Source organism: Petromyzon marinus, chromosome 43 (assembly GCF_048934315.1).
Source record: "Petromyzon marinus isolate PM22_M1 ecotype Great Lakes invasive population chromosome 43, UKy_Petmar_22M1.pri1.0, whole genome shotgun sequence".
NCBI lineage: Eukaryota > Metazoa > Chordata > Hyperoartia > Petromyzontiformes > Petromyzontidae > Petromyzon > Petromyzon marinus.
The window spans coordinates 4,440,271-4,452,992 of NC_133709.1; the positions used below are offsets into that span (position 1 = coordinate 4,440,271).

Sequence of the window (12,722 nt, forward strand, 5' to 3'; positions counted from 1 at the left end):
AGAGGGACACGAGGAGGTGGAGAGGGACACGAGGAGGAGAGGGACACGAGGAGGAGAGGAGGTGGAGAGGGACACGAGGAGGAGGAGAGGGACACGAGGAGGAGAGGGACACGAGAAGGAGAGGAGGTGGAGAGGGACACGAGGAGGAGAGGGACACGAGGAGGAGGAGAGGGACACGAGGAGGTGGAGAGGGACACGAGGAGGTGGAGAGGGACACGAGGAGGAGAGGGACACGGGGGGGAATTGGAAAGGGGGAGGAGCTGGGGGTTCAGTGATGTCACAGAAAGAACCGGTTCTGCTGCTCTAAATCGTTCAGCCCCCAGGGTCCCTTGCGCTGCGCGTGGGGACTCCGTGTCCACAGGCGAGCACGAGAAGGAACGTTGCAACGGGTCACGTGGTTGCGCGAGATGGATGGTGACGACACCGGGCTGTGAAGGATGGCGATGGTGTGGATGGCACTTTATCCAGCAGTGGATAGCTCTACCTGTCAACCCCTTATCAGTGCCCTACCTTATCACAGACCAAATCAGACCTTATTGGTCACCCCGTGCCCTTATAAATCTCAACGTTCATCCTACAAAGTCCCATTATCACAAGGGAGAAATACAACAAAAAATTATTTTTTCGTATTATACTTAACCTCCCTGTACAAGAATATGGGTAAGCCGCATGGGTTGATTTAACACGTAGTAGTTGGCTTTCACTACCAATATCATTCATAATACGGTTTTTGTTATATATAAATGTGTCGTTAAACCCGCCACCTGAAATTTCTATGCATTCATTAATCACCCCCCGCCCTCCCCCTATTTACGCGATCTAACCCCAAAAAACCCTGCATTATTACACATGGGTTGCCACGGTAGGGGATAGACCGTGGCCACACTCACGGAGAGACAGGCGAACTCCCGTGCCGAGAAGGCCCTGAGCTTTGGCACGCTCGGAAACCCCACGGTGATGAGCGTGGTGAGGTTGGTTCTGGCACACGGACAGCACACACGGCCAGAGTCAGGCCTTGGGGTCAGGGTGAAGGTTTGAGTTAGGGTCAGCGTTAAGGTCAGGGTAAGGGTTTCAGTTAGGGTCAGCGTTAAGGTCAGGGTGAGGGTTTGAGTTAGGGTCAGCGTTAAGGTCAGGGTGAGGGTTTGAGTTAGGGTCAGCGTTAAGGTCAGGGTGAGGGTTTGAGTTAGGGTCAGCGTTAAGGTCAAGGTGAGGGTTTGAGTTAGGGTCAGCGTTAAGGTCAGAGTGAGGGTTTGAGTTAGGGTCAGCGTTAAGGTCAGGGTGAGGGTTTGAGTTAGGGGAAAGGTGAGTGAGTGGCTAGCGTCCGAGTCGTGATCAAGGTCAGAGTTGGGGTCAGAGTTAGGGGTTAGGTTTAGGGTTAAGGTTAGGCACTTAGGGTCAAACTTAGGGTCATGATTCAGGGCAAAGTTTTCCTTGGGGCTTATGTTCAACAACAGGGATAAGATCAGACCACGTGCGGTGGTGCACATCTGCGATCGAGCGCGTCGGAGGCAAGGGTTGGTGGGTCACAGTCGCTGTCTATGAAACGCGCCAAACGGCCCGGCAGTAAGGCGGCGTGGGGGCTGGAGTCAGAGCCACGTGGATTCGTGAATCCGTCTGTGTGGACCTGTGAGTACTCTCCCCTGGCCGCCCGTGGTGCGGTGTTCTCCAGTCATTCCACGCAGCACGAAACGACAACCCCGTGTCGTGAGAAAAACAAAATTCCAAACTGCGCCAAGCATCTCAACGCGGGACCCTCCCTAGAAGCAGTCTTGAGACTCGGTGTGGCTTGCGTGCAATCGATAAACCAGGGCCTGATGAAGGTCCCTGTAGGCCCGAGGCACCTCTGCTTCGTGGGCCTTCAGTGATGACTTTCTACAGCTGGCGCTGATGCTGCTGCTGCTGGTCCAATTTTACTACCGCCGCTGCCACTCGCAGAGAGCGTCATTTGTCGAGTCGTGTCAGCTGATCTTTAATTATTCTTTCGGCCTTTGGCGGTGTCAAAAGGGGATGTGTGGACTTGGGGGTCATGGGGACAGCATTTGAGCGCTTTATTGTTTTGCTTCGTGTTGTTTATGAATGCCTCACCGTTGGTAGACAACACAGTTGTGTCACTTTCACGGGAAGGACAATAACGCGACGCGGTTTGTCGCAATGCTCAGAGGTCACTCACAACAGCCACACTCAGTGGGAATTGTCACGAGACGCCACTGCACTCGCTAAAGCTGAATTTTTTTTAATTATAATTTTATTTTACACGCTTTTTATTAACTCACTCTGTCTGGTGTTGTATCCTCAAATATTGTAACTCAATTTTAACCCACTTCACAATGTGGTATCGACTGCAAACTTGGTATGCTTATGTCATACTGATGACAATACTATATGCTATCATAAAAATATTTAAAATATCTATTTTTCAACATTTTTTTAATATGTTATGTTTCGGCTTGGGTCTAATTGTCCACGCTCAACTGACGTTGGCTGTAACTGGTCACGGCCCCTTACGTTGTGGCGAGCTTCGGGGCCACTTCCTGGAGTCGTGGAGTTCTGCCATTACTAGTACATTTCATAAAAGCGCGTGTTTTTTTTAAGATAAACTTATTTTTAAAACTGTCTCTTGCACTGCTGTCTATGAACAATGAGATTGTGCGGGGGGGGGGGGACACAATTTGAAGATGTTGTTTGCTGATTATCCAATAAAAAAAAATCTCGAAAAAGAAATCTCCGGTGTCACTTTCTCTCTCGCCTTATGAAATAAAACCCATTGACATGACTCTGCCTCTGTACATACACGCAGTGCCTATCCTCGCTACATACAAATACATATTTTTTGTTATTCAAGAAGATATCTTGGTAAAACTAATTTTACCATAGAAAGAAACAAAAAAAAAACACGGTCATATTTTTTTCCGTAGTCCGTAAGCACAGTGCCGACTGTGCCTACTGGATGTTACGGCCCTGAGATGAAAACAAATGACAAAGTTACGATGACTGCGTTTAGTGTGGAGCAGTGGGCGCAATGTTTCACACACTGCACTATGGACCTGGTGACCAGAGTCCTATTCCAGGCCACGGCTAACATCGTGTGGCAAGTGCTGTCATTAAATCTGAATCTGGCATGTTACCCCATCACACCCGACCCGCACTGACCGGCGTGGTGAAGTATGGTCAAACATCATGTTATAATTATTATAAGTAAGAATGCTGTATATAGATGATGATCACATGTCGTGTAGATGTATGATGATGTTGGTCTCTTGCGTCACTCACGTGTCCACAGCAGTGCAGTTGAACCCACCTGGGGGTAGGGGGCGGGATGGAGGTTGTGATACACGGGGGGGGGGGGGTGGAGTTGTCAACTGCGTTCTGTGCTCTTAACGAACAGCACAGATGCCGAGCCAGGGCGCATTCCGCATTTCCACGGCGGGGCCCAGACTGTCTACGCATTTCTAATCAACACAATTTATCCATCCACTTCCCTGCACCACGCGTTATCAGCGATGGAGGAGATGACGCTTGCAATCGATGATTATGATGAAAAATAGAATGATGGTGTTGATGTTCGCTAGAATATTGACGATTGTTATGATGATGGCTATGACGATGGTTATTATACGATGATGCGAATTGTCGCCGATGTATTTTATACAATGATGACGACGACGACGAGGTTGGGAGCACCCCGTTGTCTGAATCAAGGAGTAAAATGATCCCGTGTCGGAGTAAAGTTCGTGGTGTGGAGGAGAGAGGAGGAGGCTGTGTTTGAATGAAGGCCGTGATGAGCGAGCGGTGGTGAGGAGGACGGGTCACTCACCCGTACTGGGCTGAGACTTGGGCCACACCGACACAGACAGGGAGAGGGAGACACGAACCAGAGCAGCGGTCAGAGGGGGGGCACTGCCTGTGTACCCGAGTCTCATCAGCAGTCTCTCATCACCACCACCAACACCACCTTCCCATCAACACCTTTCCATCACCGTCACCATCACCAACTCTCCACGACCACCACCACCTTCCCATCACCGTCACCACCACCTTCCCATCACCACCACCACCTTCCCATCACCACCACCACTATCTTCTCATCACCACCGTCCCATCAACACCTTCCCATCACCACCATCACTACCTTACCATCACTAACCATCCACCTTCCCATCACCATCACCACCACGACCATCACCAACCATCCAATACCACCATCCCATCATTAGCTTCTCATCACCAGCCCCGCATCACCATGCCCCATCACCCCTATACCACCATCACCAACCCATCACCACCACCACCTTCCCATCACCACTTCCACCACCATCACCAACTTCCCATCATCACCACCATCAAACCTCCACCGCCTTCCCATGACCATCACCACCATCACCACCTTCCCATCACCAGTCACCCATCACCACGCCCCATCACTGGGTTATGCACGTAATCATTTTAACATTGCACAGCCCCCTTGCCAAGCAACGGCTGGATGAAGACCTCCTCCCCACGCTGTGTCCGTCGGTCATGGGGGGGTGGGGGGGGGTGCTGGTTTGTGACCATACTTCACCGCGATGGTCATTGCGGGTTGATGAAGGCGGGGGGAGAGATAGGGTAGGGGGGTGGAGATTCCGCATGCAGATGTCACTCGCCACTGATGGCAAGCCGTGGCTGGAAGTGGAACTTAGGGCGGCACGTTCAGAGCGCTCTCATTCGACATGCAACATCGTGCCAGCGTTCCACGTTTACTCGGCAGCGCGCTAACCGCTGCGCCACCGATCCCTGACCCCCATCGACTACTCTTATTGTTGGCATGACATTTACACCCGGACCACGTGCACAGGTGTAACGCGAGGCGGTTCCTTACCTGGCCACGCACGAATATTGTCCCTGAACGAGATAAAGACAAAGACACCCGGTTAGTCCTGGACTGCTGGAGAAAGGAAAGTGGGTCAAGCGCCGTCTAAACGATGCATGACGCTCGTGCGAATGGGGTTATGTGGCCGGCGTACACCAACGCCCGGCCGCCTTTGTCTCCCCAGTGCCGATGCTAAACAAAAACCCGAGATAGGTAAAAAACATTTATATTTGCCGCTGATTTCATAGCGCATTGAACCCCGCTAGCCGCGCCACCACGAGACGCATGAACAACAGCAGAGGCGGCGTGCGTCGACTGACTGGGATGACTGACAGACGCACCAGCTGTAACCCCTACCGAGATGACTGACAGACGCACCAGCTGCGACCCCTACTGAGATGACTGACAGACGCACCAGCTGTGACCCCTACTGATATGGCTGGCAGACGCACCAGCTGTGACCCCTACTGAGATGACTGACAGACCCACCAGCAGTGACCCCTGCCGAGATGACTTACAGACGCACCAGCTGTGACCCCTACCGAGATGACTGACAGACGCACCAGCTGTGACCCCTACTGAGATAACTGACAGACGCACCAGCTGTGACCCCTACTGAGATGACTGACAGACGCACCAGCTGTGACCCCTACCGAGATGACTGACAGACGCACCAGCTGTGACCCCTACTGAGATGACTGACAGACGCACCAGCTGTGACCCCTACTGAGATGACTGACAGACGCACCAGCTGTGACCCCTACTGAGATAACTGACAGACGCACCAGCTGTGACCCCTACTGAGATGACTGACAGACGCACCAGCTGTGACCCCTACTGAGAAGACTGACAGACGCACCAGCTGTGACCCCTACTGAGATGACTGACAGATGCACCAGCTGTGACCCCTACCGAGATGACTGACAAACGCACCAGCTGTGACCCCTACCGAGATGACTGACAGACGCATCAGCTGTGACCCCTACTGAGATGACTGACAGACGCACCAGCTGTGACCCCTACTGAGATGACTAACAGACGCACCAGCTGTGACCCCTACTGAGATGACTGACAGACGCACCAGCTGTGACCCCCTGCCGAGATGACTGACAGACGCACCAGCTGTGACCCCTACCGAAATGACTGACAGACGCACCAGCTGTGACCCTTACCGAGATGACTGACAGACGCACCAGCTGTGACTCTTACTGAGATGACTGACAGACGCACCAGCTGTGACCCCTACCGAGATGACTGACAGACGCACCAGCTGTGACCCCTACCGAGATGACTGACAGACGCACCAGCTGTAACCCCTACTGAAATGACTGACAGACACACCAGCTGTGACCCCTACTGAGATGACTGACAGACGCACCAGCTGTGACCCCTACCGAGATGACTGACAGACGCACCAGCTGTGACCCCTACTGAGATGACTGACAGACGCACCAGCTGTGACCCCTACTGAGATGACTGACAGACGCACCAGCTGTGACCCCTACTGAGAAAACTGACAGACGCACCAGCTGTGACCCCTACTGAGATGACTGACAGACGCACCAGCTGTGACCCCTGCCGAGATGACTGACAGACGCACCAGCTGTGACCCCTACCGAAATGACTGACAGACGCACCAGCTGTGACCCTTACCGAGATGACTGACAGACGCACCAGCTGTGACCCTTACTGAGATGACTGACAGACGCACCAGCTGTGACCCCTACCGAGATGACTGACAGACGCACCAGCTGTGACCCCTACCGAGATGACTGACAGACGCACCAGCTGTAACCCCTACTGAAATGACTGACAGACGCACCAGCTGTGACCCCTACTGAGAAGACTGACAGACGCACCAGCTGTGATCCCTACTGAGAAAACTGACAGACGCACCATCTGTGACCCCTACCGAGATGACTGACAGACGCACCAGCTGTGACCCTTACTGAGATGACTGACAGACGCACCATCTGTGACCCCTACCGAGATGACTGACAGATGCACCAGCTGTGACCCCTACTAAGATGACTGACAGACGCACCAGCTGTGACCCCAACTGAGATGACTGACAGACGCACCAGCTGTGACCCCTACTGAGAAAACTGACAGACGCACCATCTGTGACCCCTACCGAGATGACTGACAGACGCACCAGCTGTGACCCTTACTGAGATGACTGACAGACGCACCAGCTGTGACCCCTACCGAGATGACTGACAGATGCACCAGCTGTGACCCCTACTAAGATGACTGACAGACGCACCAGCTGTGACCCCAACTGAGATGACTGACAGACGCACCAACTGTGACCCCTACTGAGAAAACTGACAGACGCACCATCTGTGACCCCTACCGAGATGACTGACAGACGCACCAGCTGTGACCCTTACTGAGATGACTGACAGACGCACCAGCTGTGACCCCTACCGAGATGACTGACAGATGCACCAGCTGTGACCCCTACTAAGATGACTGACAGACGCACCAGCTGTGACCCCAACTGAGATGACTGACAAACGCACCAGCTGTGACCCCTACTGAGGTGACTGACAGACGCACCAGCTGTGACCCCTACTGAGATGACTGACAGACGCACCAGCTGTGACCCCTACTGAGATGACTGACAGACGCACCAGCTGTGTCCCCAACTGAGATGACTGACAGACGCACCAGCTGTGACCCCTACTGAGATGACTGACAGACGCACCAGCTGTGACCCCTACTGAGATGACTGACAGACGCACCAGCTGTGACCCCAACTGAGATGACTGACAGACGCACCAGCTGTGACCCCTACTGAGATGACTGACAGACGCACCAGCTGTGACCCCTACTGAGATGACTGACAGACGCACCAGCTGTGACCCCTACTGAGATGACTGACAGACGCACCAGCTGTGACCCCTACCGAGATGACTGACATTATGGCCTATGGTCTCACATGGAGACAGGTGTGGAGACGGTGTCTCACATGGAGACAGGTGTGGAGGTGTACGCAGACCCTGGTCCTCACCTGGAGAAGGAAGCAGCAGCAACAGGAGCAGCGGGGCGAGACGCAGCCCCATCGTTCTCCTTCGCGAGACAACGCCGATGATTTGACGGTCCAATTGGCGCACCAAAGGCCACCTCGCCCGGTCACTGCTCAGGCGAAGTCCCCTCCGCGTGGCTCGCTCGGCACCCCATGGCAAACGGCCCTGCCGACTCTTGATCGAGTCGGGTCAGTGGTGCGATGGGGGGGAGCGGAGGATGGCAGAGTTCCTTGAATCCAATTTAATGAGCGGCACGAACTGCCCCGAGTTTCTAAGTCCGTGCAACAACAACAATAAAGACAAAGATCCCCCGTGTAGCCTGTGACAGACTGTGGGGGCAAGCGCTGTTAGCGAGAAACTATGAAAGCCGGCACGGCACACGAGGGGGTGGGTGGCCAGCACCACGCCCGGCCGCCTTCGTCTCCCCAGTGGCGATGTTTACACACCGCACCAGGTACTCATTTGAGGCCGAGTCGACCTAGGGGAGGCCCAGGACCCGGTTCAGGTAATCGTCACCGGCGTTGGCCGTGAGCGGGAATCGAACCCGTGTCGCCAGGTTCGTAGCGCAGCGTAGCGCTAACCGCTACACGACCGCTCCCCCAACCCACACACACACACAGACACACGCAGACACACACACAGACACACGCAGACACACACGCAGACACACGCACACAAAACAGACACCACACAATGACTCCCCCCCCCCCAAAACCGAACTCTACCGACGGCTCACCCAGCCAGCGACCACACGAGCGACCCGGTGATGGAGACGCGAGGGGGAAATGCAGAGACCCCCCCCCCCCGCTCCTCCACCCCCCCTCTCTCCGCCCCCCCCCCCGCCCACCGAGGGGAGTCACTCGCCCACTCGAGGCTTGCGACGCGAGCAAGAAACTGGTCGGTGCGCGAGGCGAGGAAATATATAATGAAACGGGGTAAGAAAATGTGCACCGTGCGCTGCTGGGGAAGGAGTGGTGGGGCCGGGGAGGTTGGGGGGAGGGGGATGAAGGGTGGGAAGGGGGGTTCTGGGGGAGTAGACCGGCTCTCACCTGGGGACAGGTGTAGAGGTGGAGAGCCATGCAACTCACCTGGAGTCAGAGGCTTCTCCACCTGAATCCAGGTGGAGAGGCGCGAGGCCCTTCGCCTCAAGCGACATCACGTGGTGTGAGGATATTCAGACGCCCTGCTCGGTCACACCACGTTCTGCTGCACAGGATTGTCAGCATTGCCGCCATAGCTACTCGGGGTGTGACGACGTGATTGTCAAAAGCAGTTGGGAACAAAATCTGAAAAAAGCCAGGGGAGGTGCTTGCAATTACGGGGACAGGAAGAGGGACACGCGTGATGGAGAGGCGTCACGTTAACTACATCATCATCATCGTCGTCGTCGTCATCATCGACGATCATCACAATCAGCGATGATCAATCCACTGCAGGATGAAGGCCTTCCCAGAGAACGTCGACCGAGATCCTGCGCACGAGATGACTCCATCGCACACGTCTCAATGCTTGATCAAGTGATGTCCTCTCAGACGCTCCTCGCTCCTTCGGCTTCCACTCCATCGCTGTCCATCACCATTCCTGACCCATCCGTCATCGATCTCTTTTGGCCACGTGGCCACGTTTATCGACGGTTGTAACTGTCTGTCACCTGCCATTTGTTTAGCGCCTCGCAGGCTTTTCGCGCCCAATGTTATTCATAATAAAGGTTTTTTTGTTGTTTGGGTTAGATCGCGTAAGTATGAATGTGCCCTAACCCTCCACCACCCGACGCAGCCAATCAGTAAGGGAGCTGTCACGTTAACAAAACGCCAATTAGTTTACTACTTCAGCCCACCGGTGTGTTGGAGAGCAAATCCACAACGTTTACAATCTGAGCGCTGTGACGTTTCGCTGGTAATTACATCAATCAGCATCATCGGGCGATTTGCCAGAAGAGTGAAGCCGTCCACCTGCTTCCGGTCTTAAATAGAGCAACAGGAGGAGATCGTCACTGAACCCAATCAGGTGCAGAGATCTCGCCAAGTGGCGATGTTTACACGCCGTACCAGATATTGGTGTGAGGTTCAGGACCGATAAAGACAATCGTCACTGGCGTTGGCCGTGAGCGGGAATTGAACTCGGGGCTCCGGGTTCGTAGCGCGGCGCAGATAACTGCTCCACAACCGCTGAAAGCTGCTCTCACCTGGGGACAGGTGTAGAGGTGGAGAGGGCTGCTCTCACCTGGGGACAGGTGTAGAGGTGGAGAGAGCTGCTCTCACCTGGGGACAGGTGTAGAGGTGGAGAGAGCTGCTCTCACCTGGGAACAGGTGTAGAGGTGGAGAGGGCTGCTCTCACCTGGGAACAGGTGGAGAGAGCTGCTCTCACCTGGGAACAGGTGTAGAGGTGGAGAGAACTGCTCTCACCTGGGAACAGGTGTAGAGGTGGAGAGAGCTGCTCTCACCTGGGAACAGGTGTAGAGGTGGAGAGGGCTGCTCTCACCTGGGGACAGGTGTAGAGGTGGAGAGAGCTGCTCTCACCTGGGGACAGGTGTAGAGGTGGAGAGAGCTGCTCTCACCTGGGGACAGGTGTAGAGGTGGAGAGGGCTGCTCTCACCTGGGAACAGGTGTAGAGGTGGAGAGGGCTGCTCTCACCTGGGGACAGGTGTAGAGGTGGAGAGAGCTGCTCTCACCTGGGAACAGGTGTAGAGGTGGAGAGGGCTGCTCTCACCTGGGGACAGGTGTAGAGGTGGAGAGAGCTGCTCTCACCTGGGGACAGGTGTAGAGGTGGAAAGGGCTGCTCTCACCTGGGGACAGGTGTAGAGGTGGAGAGAGCTGCTCTCACCTGGGGACAGGTGTAGAGGTGGAGAGGGCTGCTCTCACCTGGGGACAGGTGTAGAGGTGGAGAGGGCTGCTCTCACCTGGGAACAGGTGTAGAGGTGGAGAGAGCTGCTCTCACCTGGGGACAGGTGTAGAGGTGGAAAGGGCTGCTCTCACCTGGGGACAGGTGTAGAGGTGGAGAGAGCTGCTCTCACCTGGGGACAGGTGTAGAGGTGGAGAGGGCTGCTCTCACCTGGGGACAGGTGGAGAGGTGGAGAGAGCTGCTCTCACCTGGGAACAGGTGTAGAGGTGGAGAGGGCTTCTCTCACCTGGGAACAGGTGTAGAGGTGGAGAGAGCTGCTCTCACCTGGGAACAGGTGTAGAGGTGGAGAGAGCTGCTCTCACCTGGGGACAGGTGGAGAGGTGGAGAGAGCTGCTCTCACCTGGGAACAGGTGTAGAGGTGGAGAGGGCTTCTCTCACCTGGGGACAGGTGTAGAGGTGGAGAGGGCTGCTCTCACCTGGGGACAGGTGGAGAGGGCTAACCGCTCCACTACCGCCCCCCGACATCACTTACACACACACACACAGACACCACGTGCACCGCTAACGCAAGCGCGCAGAGGCACGTGTCGTGTGTGTGACTCCGCGTCGTGTCACTCGGGTAGCGAGTGGCCCAGTGGCTCTGGCCCACGTCCCCTGTGGCTGTGCCCCCCCCTGCCCCACGAGGCCAATGGAACTCGTGGGCCAGGGGGCACCGGCTGACACGAGAGGGCTTGGCGCGAAGTAGTTCGGGGGCGAGGCGTCGCTCGCTCCGCAAAGGGCAATGGGGAGGGAGAAGACGCCACGCGCATCTCTCTGCACGTAATGCCACAGCGCGCACCAAAACCCAAGACGCGAGTACCACTCCCCCGCCCCCCCCCCCTTTTTGTAGCCTTTTCGGGCAGACTGCTGCCCGGTGGGTGGCCAGCACCACGCCCGTCCGCATTTGTCTCCCCCCAGCGCCGCCTCCTTGCAACACCGCAGCGGGGGCCTGCGCGTTCCGAAGTCCGAGCCGACCCCCGGGTTTCGCGCGCCCAAGGAATTGATTGAAAATTCGTCATCGGTTTTTGGCAGCGAGCGGGAATCGAATGCAAATCGCCGGGTTCGTAACGCAGCGCGTGCTGACCACCGCGGTTGCACTACCGCTGCCTATAGAGGATATGTAAAGGCAAAGGTCCCCCGTGCAGCCTGCGACAGGCTGGTGGGGCAAGTGCTGTTAGCGAGTAGCACCTATGAAGGCCAGTATGAGAGATACATTGACAACAACAACCGCCATTTGCCACTAAGTGGCGGTGACTTCACCACGACGCTTGTGGCAGGCCATGTGCACCTTGAGGCCACGTGAAGTATCGAACGCCCGCTGGCAGGAGGTCACGGGGCAGACCCAGGTGCCACGGGTCGACTGACTGAGACGACTGGCTGATGCACCACCTGTGCCCCCTACTGTGCCAACTTGCTGTGCTTTATCCACCCGGCACTCCGCTCGTTGTTGTGAGCGTCGCTCCTCTGCCCTCCGTTGTTGTTGGAGGGCGACTGCCTCCAACTGCCCAGTAGCGTCCTTCACGAGCCTCCTCCACGGAGGCCGATCTTGACACCGCTGGTACCAGTCATCGGCAAGTCCACTCAGCTCCACATCCTCCTGTACCACATCACTCCATCTCTTCTCTAGCCCGTGCAGCGCCCGTTTAGCCCCCTCGATCCGGCCGAACAAAAGCTGTTTAGGAATGCGGTGGCTTGGCATGCGGGCTACATGACCCAGCCAACGCAGCCTTGCCTGCCGGAGGAGCTCACCGATAGGACTTTGTCCAGATCTTTCAAGGCTTTGTGAGCTCCTCACACAATCCAGCCTCTGCTGTTAAACCGGAGCCGGTCATGAGCACACTGACCAGGTATGGGAAACTCTCCACTCTCCCCACAACTGCCCCATCACCGATTGGGAGTTGTGGGGGTGAAGTGTCCGATGGTACAAAATACCCAGGCAGGTGCTTAGTTTTGGTGGAGCTGAT

General features: G+C 55.5%; 1 protein-coding gene across 1 annotated transcript in view; it reads right to left on the bottom strand.

The window, feature by feature from the left end:
• The window catches only part of LOC116951364 (uncharacterized), a 52,644-nt gene extending 43,975 nt beyond the window's left edge, over positions 1–8,669 (bottom strand). The window contains exons 1-6 of the mRNA XM_076073650.1: positions 8,615–8,669; positions 7,863–8,149; positions 4,856–4,878; positions 3,815–3,830; positions 3,271–3,298; positions 891–978 (exon numbers count right to left, since the gene is read on the bottom strand). Of these exons, the coding sequence (XP_075929765.1) occupies positions 891–978; positions 3,271–3,298; positions 3,815–3,830; positions 4,856–4,878; positions 7,863–7,914 (207 nt within the window). The 5' untranslated portion in view covers positions 7,915–8,149; positions 8,615–8,669. The remainder of the gene's footprint in view (positions 1–890; positions 979–3,270; positions 3,299–3,814; positions 3,831–4,855; positions 4,879–7,862; positions 8,150–8,614) is intronic.
• Positions 8,670–12,722: the final 4,053 nt, after the last annotated feature.